Source organism: Diabrotica virgifera, chromosome 6, assembly GCF_917563875.1.
Source record: "Diabrotica virgifera virgifera chromosome 6, PGI_DIABVI_V3a".
NCBI lineage: Eukaryota > Metazoa > Arthropoda > Insecta > Coleoptera > Chrysomelidae > Diabrotica > Diabrotica virgifera.
In genome coordinates, this window is record NC_065448.1 from 36,951,437 (window position 1) to 36,971,916 (window position 20,480).

The following is a 20,480-nucleotide window of genomic DNA, read 5'->3' on the forward strand; positions in this document are numbered from 1 at the left end:
TTTAATTTGATCTAATTTCTACGAAATTATTGTAATTGTTTATAAGCTTAAAAACTGCTATTTATTAACAAATAATTTTGTGTACGTATTTGTAATTTTTTTTACTTTTTTTTTCATAAGCTGTTAGTATACATCTTAACGAAGGAAATGAGCCCCGGATTATTGAGATACATGCAGCCGTATTAACTGGACCAGCCTCAGAAATTAGCTCGTTTTTCAAAAAAATTTATAAACAAATTCAATTTTACGAAAACTATTTAACAGATCTGGACCATTTTTTGCACACCATTCAAACACCATAGTGCCCTAAATTTTGGGTATATTAAAACGTATTTTAACAAACAATAAAATTGTTATTAACTATATTCAAAAACAGTGATTTTGTCATCCGTTTTGCAATAACTTTTTTGTTTATTAGCCGATTTTTATTTAGCGTATCTCATTCGATGTACCTTTTTTTTTTGAGAAAGTTACCTGTGGATGTCAAATTTCTAAATAAACAAGTTTTTAAGTTATGAGTAAAAAACTAAGTTTGACGTTTTGATTGTTTATTTAAAAAATGTTCCACTAAAAAATTGATGAATCCAAAGATGGTAGTCTTTTTTTAATATCTCATACTACACATTTCAACTGTCAAACCTCGTCTTTTCCGTTATGTCTAGTAAAAACCTAACTTGATTGGCCTATTAAATGAATCAACACTTACTGATATTCATTGTACACTTCTTGCTTCGGCAGAGATATATCCGGATCTTCTTGTAAGTGTGTCTTGATCCAAGATATCGTTCTGGTAATCTCTGACCTACTACCAAGAGGATTGATGGTTTGCTTGAAGGGATCTACAGCATTTGTTACTTCCGATGGTAATTTTAGAAACAGAAGAAATTTTTCCACTTGTGACAGTTGCTTTATTTGTTCTAATATTGAATTAATAATATTTTTCGCTTTTTCGCTGAAATAATATAAAAAAATTTAAATTTAATATGACGACTACAGCGTATTTCAAACATGCGATGCAGTGTACGAGGATAACCCTATGCTAACTAAATGAGAATTCTCTTGACAACGCTGCCGCTCTTCACGGCAGCGGCCGTGAAAGGTAGTATTAGGCAAGTACTTGTAGAGGATTATCGCTGTTAACTGCTGTGGAATACTAAAGGAGGATTTATTTATGATAATTTACAGAATAACAAACCCGCTTGCAATATAGGTATAAACATACTGATTCTAACATTTGAAATGGAGAGTAGATAAATCATAACTGTCACATGTATGGCTAAATATGTTAGCAATTTGATAATGTAACAGAAGCTTTCGTGTCCTTTTCACTGACTTATGATGGATATAATATATTGATATGAGTAAAACCATGACCTGAGTAAAGAAAAAAAGGGAATGCAAAAAAACTATTAGGAAAAACAATTAAAATAGGGTTTTTTTGCCAAACTGACAATTGAAGGAAAAGTTTGGAAAGGGAAAAAAGAAATCTCAACAGTAGAAAGATCAAAAAACCGATACAGGGAGGATGTATGGACATAGAAGAAAAACCAGGCATGGAAAAAGGACATTAATACAAATATCTTGGGAAACAGAAGTAGAGAAAAATAAATTGAAAAAACTGAAATTTGAGGCATACCAAACAAATGTAAAAAGTAAAAAACAAGAAGATGAAGTAAAAATAGGAACTTTGAATGTCAAAATCATGCTAGTATACCTCGTTTAAACTTTACTCCACTAAATTATAAAATTTTGACACTATTGATGTATTTATGAAAATTTGACATTATTGGAATTTTTTATACGTTAATTAAGCAGTGATTTTTTATGTTTTTTGCCATATTCCTTTAATTTTTTAGTTTTTAGTCTGCAGTTATATAAAAAACAGTTGTTAGTAGAACTCTTTAGCGATGTATTAGTATAATATAATATTTACGTATTATATGTGAAGAGACCGAAATATCCAGGGCAGATCAACAACAGATGCAATTTTCATTATAAAGCAGTTGATGGAAAAATACAGGAGTAAAGAAACAAAGGACAATTGAATGATCCCAATGTAAAGCAAGGGAGAAGGGAGAATGAAAAAAAATGCCGAAATTGAAGAAGAATTGAAGGAAATATAGTCACATACATAAAATCTCTTCGCTTAGAATGGATAGGACATATATAGAGAGACCCCCATAGTCAGGGCCTAGATTCCGTGCACTGTAGATATCTACATGTCGCTTTCTATCGATATTTGACTATCAAAATATATGAATTTTTAGCTTTAATTGAATTATTTTCTAGTTTTGCTCTAGTTTATCAATGAGTATAACCTAGCAAAAAAAACTGATGCCGAATGGGAACAACATTTTAAGGAATTATTGGTAGAAAAACGACCACAATACATAACAAGAATACAAGAAAAAGAGAATGATATACAGAGTGAACACAAAATACAACTAGATAAAACCAAAGTGGAAGAAGCTATTAAAAATGTGAAATCCCGGAAAGCACCCGGAGCTGGAGGAATTAATCCTGAATTAATAAAATATGGACCACCCAAACTATGGGATATGCTTAAAAATCTTTTCGAAAGATGCCTGAATGGAGAAAAAGTACCAGATGAATGGCTAACATCACATATTACTCCCATACATAAGAAGGGACCTAAAAATAACCCCAAAAACTATAGGGGAATTGCAGTCATCAGCACCATTGGAAGATTATACTCCAGGCTATTAAGAAATGAAATAGAACAAGAAATTCAAGGAAAGCAAGCTGAAGAACAAGCTGGTTTTCGTGCGGGACGTTCAACGGTAGACAATCTCTTCACTTTAAAAATAGCACTAGAAAAAAGAATACAAAGAAATCAGGAAACCCACATCGCTCTTATCGACCTAGAAAAAGCCTATGATAGTGTCCCCATTATAGAACTATGGAATTCAATTAAAGACATCGGTATCGATGGAAAACTCATACAAGCAACTAGAATGTTGTATGAGACCACTAACACCAGAATCAAAAACGGCAAAAATTTCACTGAGGCATTTAATACTTCAAAAGGCCTCCGACAAGGATGTTGTCTATCTCCCACTCTCTTTAAAATATACCTTGACCAATCCTTACAGAGGTGGACAAAAGCAGTAAAACCGATGGGACTGAAAGTGGGAGATGACTCCCTATTTACATTATACTTTGCGGACGACCAAGTTGTAATAGCCCAAGATCAAGATGACTTAAGCTATATGATACGGAAGCTAAATGAGCATTACCAACAGGCAGGATTAGTAATAAATATGGATAAGTCAGAATACTTCATAGTGGGAAACGAAGACATTGAAAACCTACCATTGGAACAAGGACATATTGTTGGTGTGAAACAATGCAAATATTTGGGAGCTATATTTAACAAACGAGGAAATAGTGAAGATGAAATACAACACAGGATCAATAAAGGTAGAAGCATCACTAGATCCCTCAATTCAATTTTATGGGACAAAGATATCAGGAAGGAAACAAAGAAAAGAATATATGAAAGTATAATGAAGAGCGCTACAATCTACGGTGCAGAAGTTTGGGACATAAGTGCAAGAAATAAAAAGAAGCTACTTAGTACAGAAATGGACTTCTTGAGGAGAAGTTGTCAGGTTTCCAGATTAGAACATGTAAGAAATGAAACAATTAGAGAACGTATGAAGGTGGAAAAAACTATAATGGACGATATTGAAAAGAGACAGCTGACATGGTTCGGGCACGTTAAAAGAATGAATGAGACTCGCTGGCCGAGAAAAATATTAGAGTGGGTCCCACCGGAGAGAAGAAGAAGGGGACGACCACGGAGAAGCTGGAGGGACAATATTCAGGACGCAATGGATTCGAGGCAATTAGATGAAGATACGTGTTACGATAGAAAAAATTGGAAGCTGGGTATGGAGAGGCGTCGACAGCCGTAGAAATAAATCCATTATATATATATATATATATATATATATATATATATATATATATATATATATATATATATATATAACCTAACAAAACTAGAAAATAATTCAATTAAAGCTAAAAATTCAAATATTTTAATATTCAAATATCGATAGAAAGCGACATGTAGATATCTACAGTGCACGGAATCTAGGCCCAGATATGCTGAGATGAATAACTAACTGCACACCACTATGGCCCAGGTGTAGAGGAAGGTTTCTAGAAGAAGATATAAGAACAATGAATGTTAAAGACTGGAAAGTGCAGTATAAGGACAGGAAGAAATGGAAAAGGGTCACCACAGCAGCAAATACATACAGCAAGCTATAAATGACAGAATAATAATCTACCTCAATTAAGAATAGGACTTTGAGTGCCACAGCATTACTATAATCCCTAGGGATTGTAAAGCTTAGATAAACGAGTGAATGAATATCAAATTAATACACAAAAGACATAAAAATAATAATATTATTTATAATAATTTAAATATAATATAGCCATTAATGAAATCAAACTATGTAACCAATAAAATAATTAAATAATGAAGCTGAAACTATAGCTATAGGGATGAAATAGGCATAAAAAGATCGGGGATTGAGGTTTAAACCCTTGCTGCATTTTTAGATATAGAAGGTGCATTTGATAATACCTCAATCGAGTCTATACAAAGCGCACTGGTGAGGAAGAAAATCAACAACACAACATGCAAGTGGATTATTCAGATGCTTAAGAGCAGAATAATATCCACAGATACGCATGAAGATACCATAAATCTGAGGGCAACTAAGGGATGCCCTCAAGGCGGTGTATTGTCACTGTCATTATGGAACATAGTTGTCGATGATCTGATTCATGGGCTAAGCGCCCAAGGAATCTGGGTCCAGGGTTTCGCAGATGATATCGTAATAGTAACTAGGGGAAAATTTCCCAGCACTGTTGCGTATCAGATGCGATATGCCCTTCACTACATAGAGAACTGGTGTCTGAAAGAGAACCTCTCCATGAACCCTTCTAAAACTAAACTGGTAGCCTTTACAAATAAGAGGAAGCTTACTGGACTGAGTGAGCTGAAATTATTTGGAGAGGTACTGGAAAGAACCAATGAGGTTAAGTATCTAGGGGTAACCCTGGATTCGAAACTCAATTGGAATACTCATATTACTGGAACTGCAGACGAGTTGTAGGTAAAACCTGGGGATTGAAACCAAAGGTGATATGTTGGTTGTACACATCAGTGATACGACAGACAGTCACTTATAGGTCAGTACTCTGGTGGAGAAAGACGGCTTTGCAATCTTGTGTGACCACTCTCACCACCCTACAAAGACAAGCGCTTCTAAATATAACAGGAGCCTTGAATAGTACAGGAACGGCTTCATTAGAAGCTATGACAGGTCTCCCTCAGCTGGAATTATATATTTCGGCGGTACCCTTTATGACCATCCTGAGACTCAAAGCAAACAATACTTGGAGGCCAAATTATGTATTGAATAGCCAAACAAACATTACTGGGACTATACTTGAGGAATCCATCTTTATGATGAACTCAGATATGATGACACCAGAACTAATCTTCACTTAGAAGATTAACACAATTATACCAACGAGAGAACAAAAAGTCCCAAATATTAATGGGGACTTAATATGGTTCACTGATGGATCTAAAACTCCCCATGGTACTGGATCAGGAGTCTTTGGGCAAACATGTAACTATAATAAATCTTACAGCCTAGGTCAACATACAACAGTGTTCGAGGCTGAAGTTTTTGCTTTGGTGGCCTGCATTGATGAAATCATTTATGAAGACCCTAAAGCTAAGAGAATCAACATTTACACAGATAGCCAATCGGCTATTCTGGCTCTAAAGAACCCTCTCACCAAATCAAAACTGGTGAGAAACTGCAAAGATCTCCTCAATAACCTGGCAAAAGACAATAAAGTGTCTTTAATATGGGTGCCGGGTCATGAAGGGGTGCATGGGAACGAACGAGCAGATATGTTAGCGAAACAAGGCTCGAGAGAAACTTTTGAAAGCCCAGAACCTTTCTGTGTCCAGACTAAAAAAATAATCAAGAATATTGATAAAAAACTGTCGAACAGTTTGTTGAACCTCAATAAACGAGAGATCAAAACGGTCACTGAAATGGTGACTGGACATTGCCGTTTAAGTAACCACCTATACAAACTAGGTAAGGTGAATGAACCATGGTGCAGAAAGTGTGAAATGGAAGAAGAAACTGCCATACACATACTATGCCATTGCAGTGTGCTCGGTGATGTAAGGCAGGACTTCACTGGTCAAATGAGGTTTGAACCAGAAGATATCCTAAAACTACCAATAAGAAAACTGTTGGCCTTCGTTGAGGCCACAGGACTTATTAAAATTTAAGGAGAAGAACAGGGTTTGGTACAAAGGTCTTATGACCAGAGACTAACGAGTCTCGCCTGAGTTAAGAAGATTTGGTTAAACTTGATAGTTTAATTATAAATTGTCAACATTTGGCATTGATTTAGTTAGATATAATCTCGAATCTCTTTGGAGGTTAATGTTTTTTTATGAGATTTATAATTGTGTAGAAACCCTTTCTACTAGGTATGAGGATGCAAAAGCAATCAGCAACTTTCTCGCGGTATTCCCTAATGCGGGATAAGCAACAGGTCTATCTTTTTGAAGACAGAATTGTTTATATTTGTCATTTTTCTCTAAATATCTTAAATTCGATATAGACCGCTTTGGAAATCACTGAGCTAGAGCATCTTGAATCCCAGAAAAATTAAGATATATGCTAATAGGGCAGTCAATGAGAGCAAGAACAGGTTATTACCTCCGAATTCTATCTTACTGCATGGATTTTAATGAAATTTTAGGAATAGCCTAAAAATATCCCCTTATTCAAAGTCTATCCTATGCCGATTTGTGCTTTTGTCTTGGGGGCGGTTCCCGCCCCTTCTCGGGGATGGAAAATTTTTTGGTTAAGCAACTACGGAAGTTGCTAGAGAACCCAATTCTAAGCAAAAACTGTTCTATAATTTTTTTTTCGAAAACTCAATACTTTTTGAGTTATTCGTGGTTGAAAATTGGCCATTTTCATTGAAATATAACATCTTTTCAAACGGTTTTTTGCGAATACCTTAAAAACAATGCATCTAACTAAAAAAATTATATAAAACATTTTTGTAACCCATAAAAAAACAAAGAGATTCGTTCCTTCTTCAATCTTCTAGTTATAACAGAAAAAGAGGTATGGTAGGTAAAAAGAGTTTGTTTTTTTGGTGCATGCTCAAAGCAGTGTATTCAACTTGAAATAGCAGAGAAATGGTCGATTTTATGTATATAATGCTACCAATACCTTTTATTGTGCTTGAAAAGTCCTTTCAAATAAGCAATATTAAATGTCGATTACATTCAAACTAAGCGAGATATGCTGCAAAAAATTGATGACTAACGAATTTTAAGAAAAAAATTGAGAAGTATATTTAACCCCTCACCCACAAGAATTTAAATGCATCATTTTCCTTCTACAATAAATCTTACTACAGTGTCATTTTTATGTTCAAAAAGTTGAGCGGGTTTAAAATGAATGGTTTTTGAAAAAAATAAGATCAAATTATAGAGCGCATATTTAAATTTTCTTAAAAATCTTGTTTTTCTCCATGTAACTTGAAAATGATAAGAGATACTGTTATAAAAATTAAATCAAAATGTTTATCTAGAAGAAATCTTCATTTTTGTATGGTATCTTTTTTTTGGCATCTCTTATCATTTTCGAGTTACATGAAGAAAAAGGAAGATTTTTAAGACAATTTAAAAATGCGCTCAATAATTTGATCTTATTTTTTTCAAAAACCATTTTTTTAAACCCGCCCAACTTTTTGAACATAAAAAGAACACTATAGTAAAATGTATTGTAGAAGGAAAACGATGCATTTAAATTCTTGTGGATGAGGGGTTAAATATACCTCTCAATTTTTTTCTTAAAATTCGTTAGTCATCAATTTTTTGCAGCATATCTCGCTTAGTTTGAATGCAATCGACATTTAATATTGCTTATTTTAAAGGTCTTTTCAAACACAACAAAAGTTATTGGTAGCATTATACACCTAAAATCGACTGTTTCTCTGTTATTTCAAGTTAAATACACTGATTTGAGCATGCACCAAGAAAACAAGTTTTTTCACTTACCATATCTCTTTTTGTGTTATAACTAGAAGATTCATAAAGGAAAGAATCTCTTTGTTATTTTATAAGCTACAAAAATATTTTATATAGTTTTTTTAGTTAGATGCATAGTTTTTAAGGAATTCGCAAAAAACCGTTTGAAAAGGTGTTATGTTTCAATGAAAATGGCCAATTTTCAACCAGGAATAACTTAAAAAGTATTGAGTTTTCGAAAAAAAATTGTAGAACAGTTTTTGCTTAGTATTAGGTTCTCTAGCAACTTCCGTAGTTATTTAAGCAAAAAATTTTCCACCCCCGAGAAGGGGTGGGAACCGCCCCCAAGACAAAAGCACACATCGGCATAGGGTAGACTTTGTTTCTTGGGCTATTCCCTACTTACTGTGAAAATATCACGTAAATCGATATAGTAGGATAGAATTCGGAGCCACATACTCTCATTGACTGCCCTATAACATTAAGCCTAACAAACACTCCAGCAAAGTCAGTTTCAATATAACACCTAAGGAGATCAAAGTAAACAAAAGGAGTAAAACAAGGTGACTTCTCCCCAATTATGTTTAATTTTATATTGGAAGCAATAATAAGCAGAACAAACTTTGAAAATAAGATCTAATTTAAAGTAATGGTAACTAACCATGTAAACTATGTAACCAATAAAATAATTAAATAATGAAGCTGAAACTGTAGCCATAGAGATGAAGTAGACAAAAAAGATTTAATAAAAAGTATGTTGTCCTGGAAATTTATCTAGAAAAACATGAACCGAATAAAAGAAAAATAGGAGAAGTAAAAAAAGGGGAAAAGGGGGAAACTATCACAAGAAAAACTGCAAAACGATTATCTAAACTCACAGTTACACTTTAACCTTTAACTACCCACGCATCAAGTTATGGCATAACTACACATGTGGCATACTTTATATGCCACAAGAAAATACACTTAAAAACAGCAGATGTCTTTATTTTTTTTTTTGAAAAAATACACTTGTTGTTTGTCATAAACCTTATTCCGCATCAGTGAATACTTGGAGTTCCTTCTCAGTAAGCCAATTGGGATTTATAACTGGAATCATGGAATAACTGGATTCCATGATAAATAAAATTACTGATAAAAAATTCTTTTGAAATGTGATTTTTTACAAGCGAAAAAGTATTGTTTATAAAGAACAAGCTGAAAATGCAAGCATTATCATAACGAAAACTTTGTTTATATACCTATTTAAATTCATAATATAGAAAATTGCTATTACGAAAAACTGTTTAGAATTAAAAATTATGTTTTAATGTGCAAGTACATCATTCTAATTTAAATGTTGTGAACTATAAAGATACTTTACTCGAAATTCATATTTTTTTACATACCTCGTATAAAATTAATAAAATTTGATTCATGATGGTTGCATCATAAATCTTAGACCAAGAAGAGATTTTTATGAAGAATAACTTTTCTTCGTCAAATTAAAAATACAAGAGTTATAAATGAAAATGATGTTGGTATCCATAATTTGAGAAAATTCGTCAAATATTTTTTTCCATTAGAATGATGTAATTTCATATATCAGAACATACTTTTTTATTCCAAACCACATTTTAAATAAAAATTTTCCAAAATTGTAAAATAAATAATACATACATGATAAAGATACTTTTTACTGATGAACTTTACTTGGATCTACAGACCTAGCGAGTCTCGTAAATTCCACAGCTTTGTGCCACGCTTCACGCAACCGTATTTGCGTACTTGTGTTTTGAGTTGTGTGCGCTGGTCGCTGGTCGAGTGGAGTTATACATAATTTACCAAATTTAAATATAATCGTTTCTACTGATTCATTAATAATATAGTATAATATGTATTATTGCTTTCAAAATACAGAGCGTCCATAAAGTAACGCATAAATTTGTTATTTCGTAAACCGGCGACTTTAAGGAAAAATCCCGAAACAGGTCGATTTTTATTTTTAAATTACGATTTTTTGGCATATATATTATCCTCGTGACGTCATCCATCTGGGCGTGATGACGTAATCGATGATTTTTTTAAATGGGAATAGGGATCATGTGATAGCTCATTTGAAAGGGTATTTAATTCTCTATCCAATAATATAAACATTAACATAATTATTTATACAGGGTGTTCAAAAAACATTTTTTTAATTAAAACAAGTGAGACAAAAAGAAGAATATATGTAATTTATTTTAAATCAAAATGCATTTTACTACTGTCAGTAAAGAGAAAAAAAAATTATTTGACAAATAAACATTTGATTTTTGTTTAAACGAAATGTTCAAACTGCCAAGAGACAGGTGGGTGGCAGCTTTAACATTGAATTTAAGCGAAAAACAATATTTGTTTGTCAAATAAACATGTTTTTCCTGTTTTCTGACAACAGTAAAACGTATTTTGAATTAAATAAATTACATACATTCTTCTTTTTGTCTCAATTATTTTAATTAAAAAAATGTTTTTTTGAACACCCTGTATAAATAAATATGTTAATGTTTATATTAGTGAATAGAGAATTGAATACCCTTTCAAATTAGCTATCACATGACCCCTATTCTCATTTAAAAAAATCATCGATTACGTCATCATGCCCAGATGGATGACGTCACTAGTATGATATATATGCCAAAAAATCGGAATTTAAAAATAAAAATCGACCTGTTTCGGGATTTTTCCTTAATGACGCCGGTTTACGAAATAATTAATTTATGCGTTACTTTATGGACGCAGTGTATACTCAAATTGTATTTTTATACATTTATTACACATAGGTATTATTATAATAATTAAATTCACTATAAAATGTCATTTATATTTTATTAATAGCTAAATAATTTAAAATTTAGTTTGACATTAACGAAGTGTCAAACTCAAATATAAATAATAACATTTGCTTTGCTTAACAAATTCAGATTAAAAAAGTAGCCTACTTCCTAATCAAAGATTTCAGCTGACGTTTAGTGCCTGGTAGGAGATAACCAGATTGTGACGTCACATTTTAGATTTTGAGGTCGATTATCTCGAAGACGGTTAGAGATATCGAAATGCCGTTTTCAGATTTGGATTCAGAAGACAAAACTACATAAGAATCCATCGATACATCTGCTCTAAGTATTACAGGAGCGGCAACGCAATAACACACAGACTTTTGCAAATTTATAAACGAAAAGTTTTCGTTGAAAATATATTTTGTGCCATAATGACTAAAAAACAATTGAAATATGAACTTATATTACTACTTATATTAATATAATCGTGGCGTATATTGTCCACCACCGGAAACAACAAATACTAAATTGTAAATTACGATCTTCCCAGAACGCCGAATATAACGAAACTAAAACCAAATTTTAAAGCACATTCCAGTGATAGGTTAGAGAGATAAACAAGGTCAAAAATTAAATTTTTAAATATATTTGCAGTAGAATTCTTATATCTGGCGTACAAAATATGCCAGCGTGTGTAGTTAAAGGTTAAATAATTTCATATTAAACAATTGCTATATAAGTAAAAATTTAATATTTGTTTATTGTAGCAGATGGTATAGGCACTATAAATAAGTCAATCAATTATCACTAACCTAATGGTGATGTTAATGAGATCATTATCTTTATTACAAAAAGAAATAAACAAGCTAATACAACAAATATAGATACAAAACATACTACATGATTGGAACAGATGTGTTATAGTACAAATCTATAAAAAAGGAGATTGGAAGTAGTGCGAGAATTACAGAGCAATAACCCTACTAAACACCACATATAAAATTCTAGCAAACATACTAAATATGAGACTTAAATCATGTGCTGAACAAATATTAAGGGAAGACCAGAACGGTTTCAGACCAGGGAGATCTACAATTAATTCCAAAGAACACTGGAGCAAATAAGCAAAAATGGAGAGAATACAACAGGGAAATGCATGTGATATTTCTGTGGTACTAAGGCAAAACCCGATATGTCAAAAATTATCGATTTTTCGGTTTTAATGCCAATATGTACATTGAGTGATGATAAATATGATGACAAAACCCAATATATCTAAACGCGTTCATGTAATCAGTAGATGATAAAATTAGTTTCCGATATGTCCACTATTACAACAACACCGCAAACTTTTAAACTGATCTACTGCATAATCACGTTTTTTGACATATCGGGTTTTGCCTTAGCACCACAGATTTATAGTTTTCAAAAGTGCTTTTGACACAATTCATGGAAGAGCAAGAGCATCTTGAATCCCAGAAAAATTAAGATATATGCTAACAGTAAACCTAATGATTATCCCAGAAAAGTCAGTTTCGATAGAACAACTTTTAAGGAGATCAATGTAAATGAACGGAGTAAAACAAGGTGACTCTATCTCCCCAATATTGTTTAGTCTGATATTGGAAGCAATAATAAGCAGAAAAAACTTTTGAAAATTAGATTTAAAAGTAATGGTAACTAACCATGTAAACTATGTAACCAAGAAAATAATTAAATAATGAAGCTGAAACTGTAGCCATAGAGATGAAGTAGACGAAAAAGATTTAATAAAAAGTAAGTTGTCCTGGAAAAATATCTAGAAAAACATGAACTGAATAAAAGAGAACTAGGAGAAATAAAAAATGAGGAAAAAGTGGAAGATATCACAAGCAAAACTGCAAAATGATTATCTAAACTCATAGTTACACTTTAAATAATTTCATATTATACAATTGCTATATAGATGAAAACGTAATATTTGTTTATTGTAGCAGATGGTATAGGCACTATAAATAAGTCAATCAATTATCACTAACCTAATGGTGATGTTAATGAGATCATTATCTTTGTGACATTCCTTCCCGTTAGAATCATTTCCCTCCTGTTCGTTAATCGTTTGAGAGCATTCACTGTCTTCAACATTTTCTCCATTACCCGCTGCCGTACCATTGTTTAAATCATTCTCAAGCTTTTCAGTGTCTGACGGTACAGACTGATATTTGTCAGTCCGTATATCATTTTCCATTGCTACCGAATCAAATTCGGTATCGTCTAAAACCTTTGAGGCAAAACTACACAATATTTTATCGAATTTACAGCTAAAACAGCTTGTTTGCACCGGAACATTTTATTGTCAACTCAAATCAGCTGGTTTTCAATGGACGACAGTCTAGAAGGAAAGCAATGAATTAACCAGGGATGCAGTGTTGCCACGATTAAATGAAAAAATATTTTTATACAGAGAGGGGCAAAATTATGGATTAAATTCATTTTCTATAAAACGGATGATTTTGGAGAAAAATCCTAAAACAGGTCGATTTTTATTTTTAAATTACAATTTTTTGGTATATATGTCATACTAGTTACGTCATCCATCTGGGCGTGATGACGTAAATGATGATTTTCTTAAATGGAAATAGGGGACGTGTGGTAGCTCATTTGAAAGGTTATTCAATTATCTATTCAGTAATATAAACATTAACATCATTATTTATACAGGGTGGCCAAAAAAATAATTTTCGAATTGAATTAACTGACGCAAAAAGAAGAATGTAGGTATGTAATTTATTTAACTCAAAATACATTGTACTGCTGTCAGAATATAGCAAAAAATGTTCATTTCACAAATAAACATTTCTTTTCGCTTAAATTAAATCTCAAACCCCCTCCCAGCTGCCTCTTCAAACTGCCATGGAAGTTTGAACATTTAATTTAACCGAAAAGCAATGTTTATTTAGCAAATAAACATTTTTTTATATTGTCTGACAGCAATAGAATGTATTTTAGTTAAATAAATTACATACCTACCTACACTTTTCTTTTTTGCGTCATTTAATTTAATTCAAAAATGTTTTTTTGGTTACTCTGTATAAATAATGATGTTAGTGTTTAGATTACTCAATAGAAAATTGAACATCCTTTCAAATGAGCTACCTCACGACCCCTATTCCCATTTAAAAAAAATAATCGATTACATCATCACACCCAGATGGAAGACGTCACTATAGTTGGTTTTAAAGCAGGAGGAGTAAACTAAAAAGACAGATTCACACCCAAGAAAGTCACTAGAAAAATCACCAAATACATCTTTTTTTTTTTGTTGATCATGTCAGCCTTCGATGGTAATCCGTAAATATTGTACTATATTAATACGTCGCTAAAGAGTTCTAAAAACAAATGTTATTTATATAAAATCAGACTAAAATCTAAAAATTAAAGGAATAACGCAGAAAAGACAAAAAATCGCCGATATAACTTAATTAACCTACGAAATTGCGCGACAAGAAGACATGAAAACGACAAAGGAGATGTTAAGTGGAAGCCGGTAGGAAGGCGGAAAAAAGAAAGGCCCAGGACGAGATGGTTGGATGACGTGGAAGACGACCTGGAAACCATGAATATAAGACAATGGAGGAGAAGGGCCCAAGAGAGATCTGAATGGAAGGACATAGCCAGACAAAAGAAGAAGAAGAAGAACCTACGAAATGCCAGTAGTGTCAAAATTTCATAAATGTCATTAGCGTCAAAATTTGATAACAGTGGAGTAAACAAAGATCTTATACACATTTGGTCAACTCGGAAAAATAGCGTAACGCAGAGCAGTTCGGGTCGGTGGTCTATCTATCTCCCTCTACCGGCGCTTAGCTTTCTCTCTCTAGCATATGATGGCCGCCGCCTCTGTGTTTCTGTCGTTCCGTTACTCCCACCTCTTGGTAGATACCAAGATCCTACTTATTGGTAGATCCTACCAAAGAATACTCCATCCAACAAGAAGCGAAAGCATCGACTATTTCACGATCCAAATTTCTTTGCGCATGTACGATCCGCCATGTTTCATGTATTATTTCTAATTTCTCAACCTAACCCCTAACAGCTGTTTGTTGTAAAATTATTGTGTTGTTTAATCTTTTCTAATTGTAGAAAAAAGGATAATACTATTAAACATATCTATTGTTAAGATAAACTCTCATTGTGATGGCTCCACGCAAAGGTGGATTTTCTTGTGTGGTTCGTACTGGGACGCCCCACTAGATCGTGAACAAATAATCGTGAATTCTCTTTTCAGTACCGAAAAATCGTAGCAGGTAAACGATCGTAGGGGTAGGGCAATGAGAGAAAGTTCTTTTTAAACATTTATGTGATTCCATATACGTACCTATCTATTAAAATTATTTATTCCCAGATTTTTAATTAAGCTTTTTAATAAAAAAACAATTTAAACATAGCTATTTAGTGTTTAATTTAATTTGCAATAGTATAAATTTAGTGTACGGTTCTAGAAATAAAAGTCTTTTTGAATTTATGCAAGGCAGGTCCACAACATCAATTTTTATTTTATGACAGCTGAGGGAAAAACTTATGAGTGGAAGAGAAAGACTTGCACGTAGTGTTTATTAATCTTGGGAAGGCATATAGCAAAGTTACCAGAAACCTAATGGTACTAAGTAGGAAAGGAGTGCCGGCTGAATATGTGAGAGTGCTATAAAAAATGTATCAGAAGGTAACAATTAGAGAGAGCAAATGCAGCTGAAACTGGAAAATTTTGTGTGAAAGCAGAGCTTCATTAGGGTTAGGTTAAGTTCCGTATTGAATCCGCAGTTATTAATAACTAGAACTAGCGAATAACTAGAAAAGATAATGTTAGGAATCAGTATATACGAAAAATTGGGTGTGGATCCTATTGATCCTATTGGAAACAAAATAAGAAACAGGTTAAGGTGGCTAGATGCTAGATCTGATGTCTTCTTTCTTTTATATAGGCAGTACTGCCTGTTTTCCTTCAATGGTGCATTTCATTCTGTCCCTAAATTGTCATTACAGCTTTTCCTTGGGCGTCCTATACTTCTTCTGCCTAACGGTGACTTGTCCCTTACTATCCTTGATTCAAACATCCTGCTTATATATTTAATCCACTCTTCTTTACCCAGGTATTTATATTGTCCACCCCACGCATATGCGGCTGATTTCCTCACTTCTTACCCTGTCCTGTAGTACTTTTCCAGCAATCCTTCTTAAGATCTTCATTTGGTTGGTCTCCAGATGTTTTTGTGTTTTGCTTGTATCTGGTCTTGTTTCGGCCTTATAAGTCATAACTGGCCTAATAACTGACATATATTTGGGCCTTTGTTTTGCACTCTTATGTGTTTTTTTTCCAAATTGTGCCGTTTAGGCATCGGCCGTTCTACTGGCTTTAATTATTTGTTCTTTTACCTCTTCTTCGATATTGTTTTCAGCTGATAGATTAATTCCCAAGTATTAGATGCTAGATGTGATGAGATAATTGTTATATATCCAGGCGAGTTGAATTTGGTACAGTACAACCAGAGGAGTTTCCAGAAACCTCAGATGTACAGAAAGAAATCGAAGGTGAATAAAGTCATTCTAGCCTCCGCCTCAGAGTTTCCTCATGCAGCGAGAATATGGTGGTGTTGGAGGTCAATAGACATTCAAAGAAATTTCTCAAAAGGAAACAAAAAAAAAATGATCAATCTAAGACAAAGTTAATAGAAAATTTGAAAGTATAATTCTGTCCTAAGTAAAAAGGTCTTGGGTCAAAAATATCTATTTTTCAAGTTTTTAGTACGAAAAAAAGTAATAGAAATCGATAGAAATTTTAATCTCTATTTTGAAATTAACTATGAAATTAAACTAAGCATCAAAAATCCATCACGTTTACATAAGTTTACAAAACTTAGTCAAAATCGATATTTTTAACTTAAAACCTTTTTACTTATCAGTACAAAATTTATATATGGGTTATATTAAATTTTACAGAAAAAAATACAATTCATATTAATAGATCAACTTAAAAACATTATAGTTTTAATTATTACTTTGTTTCTCAGTGTAACTCAAATTTCCTACAGTTTTGAACGAATTTCCCATTACTTTTCTTAGTGTAGTGTGAAGTATTACCCCTACCATTCTCCGACCGATATTTCTGTCCCCTGAATATCAAACGAGCCGACAGATGCTTTCGCTTCTTGTTGGATGGAGTATTCTTTGATCCTACCAATATCCTACCTAGATTTATGTCTAGTGACGTTTAGAACGTCAGATTAACATGACAGGGATGAAAGTCACATCTGAGAACGGACCGAATTAGCCCATAAGCATAGGTACCTCCCCATGTGTCTAGTACGGTGACTCTTAAGGCTGTATGACACTATGCATTTTCTTGTATCATTTCTAATATCGTTTCTGATATCGTTTCTTGTATACATTTTCTTGTATCATTTCTTGTACGTACATTTGTGCCCTGTATGACACTATGCAAGTTCTTGTATCGAAAATTGTATGAAATTCGGCACGTGATTGGTCGAAATTTTGTTTGTCACCCTGTGTCACGTTATGGTAGTACTGCATCTACAGACACAGCTGATTTTAAATATTTTATAAAATTTATAAACTTTTATATAATTAACATTTTAATGTTAACCAGAATTTTAGGTTAACTGAGGTTGATTATTTGTGTTTTTATTTTGTTTTGATATTTGTGCTAAAATATTTGCATTAGAATTATCTTCAGTTTGATCCAAATTAGGAACTATTGTATTTTCGTCTATTAAAAAATTATGCCTAAAAATTATGAAACCTAAATTTATAGTTTGAACTTTACTAGGAGCTAAATATATGGTTATTAGTAGAACAGTAGTCCATACCAAACGGTATATTAAGTATCAATAAAAGATTTACAAATAATACCTACAAAAACACAAATAAATTCATCAATACATTATCCCATTTTCATTTCAGCCGCCATTATGAGTAAGTAATTATGACATTTTAGATGTTTTACCAGCAGGTTTTACGTTTTTGCTCTTTGCGCAGAAATTGGCGCAGTTCTTGTACAATAATCTGTGCCTGACACAAATTCTTGTATCGTTTCTGATATCGTTTCTTGTATCTGTGTATGACACTATGCATTTTTTTGACATATCAGAAACGATATTAGAAATGATACAAGAAAATGTATAGTGTCATACAGCCTTTAGTGTATATTATATACCTTATCTATGGTAGATACGCTCAAACTCGCACGACAGACAAAGATATCTAGACCACCGTACTTGATATCGACGTTACACCCCGATGCATTGAGTAGCATATCCCTAGCCAGATCTATTCTTGGCACATACCTGGGAGTAAACTTTATATAAATATCATACATATTTTCCTATTATTAAAATATGGCAGAAGCGATTTTGAGATTATTTGCGGTGTGCAAGTACTTGGAGGGGATACGCGAAACGATCGTGCGAGAATATCGGAGAAATATTGTAACTTTCTTAAATAATTCATTGTCAATTGAAATTGTCAAATTGACGTATATTTTATATCTACTGTCAATAAAGAAGAAAAATTATATATTGCTCCACAATATTGATATGATATGCAATTATTATATAAAGGTAAATTTAATTAATTTTATTTTGCTTGCAGTACTGCATTTTATTAACTAATTTTATTTACTACATACAATTGTTTGCGTTTTAATAACATAACCTCAATCTTATTTTTTCTTATTATTTTTTTTTTGACTATGACCTTTACAATTATCCAATAACCAGGACTAATATAATTGGCCAATATAATTAAAAGTCCGAATAATGTTGCTGAGCGTAGAAATCAGGTGTCACTTTGCCGAACTTGCACGGTCCCAATACATAAATCGCTGAATATCTGGACAATTCGGTAGTTACGGCAACGGTGTGTGACGAGATCAGTGTAATTAACAAAACTCGAACATCGGACATAGGACGATTCCAAATATTTCGATTATCACGAATGAGTTCAATTAATTATCGGTTTATGTAATTGTAAATTTTTATTAAATATACTGATTGACATTAATTAATTAATTGATATTTTCAGAGCAGTTTTGGTTACGATCTTTCTTGAGTCTGTCTCTGACTCTCTGATTGACTTTTATAGGTGTTCTGTGGGATAGACAAACTCGGTCACAGAACATCTAATAATTGACAAGAATGAGGTAACTGCAAATTTTGTCAATTTCTATTTATTGCGTAACTTCTAAAATACTGTGTAGGTGATAATAATCTCTTTCTCATAGGCACCTTTCAGTGCGTCACAGTTTTTCGATTTCTTTCGTATTAAATTTTATGTGACAGAAAAAAAGGCAGTTCCGTGATTACAGACATTTATAACATTTATTCTAGTTGTCGATAGGTGGCGCTATAATCGAAAAAAAAAAAACTATTTACGAATTATAATATATCTACGAATATAATCTGTACAATTTTATAAGACTATACAAATCAAAGAAAATACCATTTTATAAATAAATGCAATATACACAATTGATTTGTTTTTATGCCAAATTACAGAACTGTAACTATGCACCACTTTTAGACCTTGTTTCAGATGAATAATGACGCAACTGTAAATAAGGTTAAAAATGCGTAGGGGGGATTAAATTAAGATAAATGAAATTCGGACCAATAGAGATGAAAATAAAAACATCGCTGTAAGAATAAACGGCATTTTTTGTACAGAAAAATTTTAAGATTAAGAATGACGCAACTGCAGATATGGTTCAAAATGGGGGATTAAAATAAGATAATGAAATTCGAACGAATAGGGATGAAACTAAAAGCAAAAGCCATCATTGTAAGAATAAACGCCATGCCGATGTTCCTGGACTGGACGGTTATTTTTTATATTATTCACTATTTTAAATATTTAAAAATTTTTAGATGAACAATGACGCAATAACTGTAGATAGGGTTGAAAATGGGGGGATAATAATTAAGATAATGAAATTAGAACCAATAGGGATAAAAAGCCATCACTGTAAGAATATAAACGCCATACCGATGTTCCTTGGACGATTACTCCTCTTCTTCTTCTTCTTCTTCTTATGCAATCCACTAATGGATGTTCGCGATCACGTTTGACCATTTTTCTCTATCCCTTGCAGTATGTATTAGGTCTCCTATGTTTTTTAGTCCTGTCCATTGTTTGACATTACGTAGCCATGACATTTTCTTCCTGCCCACTCCCCTTCTTCCTTCGATCTTTCCTTCAATTAAGGTTTGCAGAAACTGGTATCTTTCATTTCTAATTAGGTGCCCCAGGTATGCCGTTTTTCTCTGTTTAATTGGGCACATCAGTTGTCGTTCTGTACCAATTCTTCTCAGGATTTCTTCATTTGTTTTTCTTGCGGTCCAGGGAACTTTAAGGATTCGTCGATAGATCCACATCTCAAATGCCTCTAGCTTATTCATTGTGTTTATTTTTAAAGTCCATCCTTCCATGCCATATAGGAGCACCGACCATATATAGCATTTTGTGAATCTTAGTCTTAGGTTTATAGTCATATCCGACATCCAGTC

The 20,480-nt window shown here is 32.7% G+C and overlaps 1 protein-coding gene across 2 annotated transcripts in view; it reads right to left on the reverse strand.

Moving 5' to 3' along the window:
* Positions 1-13,302, reverse strand: part of LOC126885871 (uncharacterized) — a 32,092-nt gene extending 18,790 nt beyond the window's left edge. Inside the window, exons 1-2 of one of the 2 annotated variants that reach the window (XM_050652659.1) lie at positions 12,942-13,302; positions 707-952 (exon numbers count right to left, since the gene is read on the reverse strand). In XM_050652659.1, the coding sequence (XP_050508616.1) occupies positions 707-952; positions 12,942-13,150 (455 nt within the window). In that variant the 5' untranslated portion in view covers positions 13,151-13,302. Of the gene's footprint in view, positions 1-706; positions 953-11,735; positions 12,889-12,941 lie in introns of those variants that run through there. The other variant, XM_050652660.1, reaches the window with a different exon arrangement.
* Between the last annotated feature and the right edge of the window lie 7,178 nt (positions 13,303-20,480).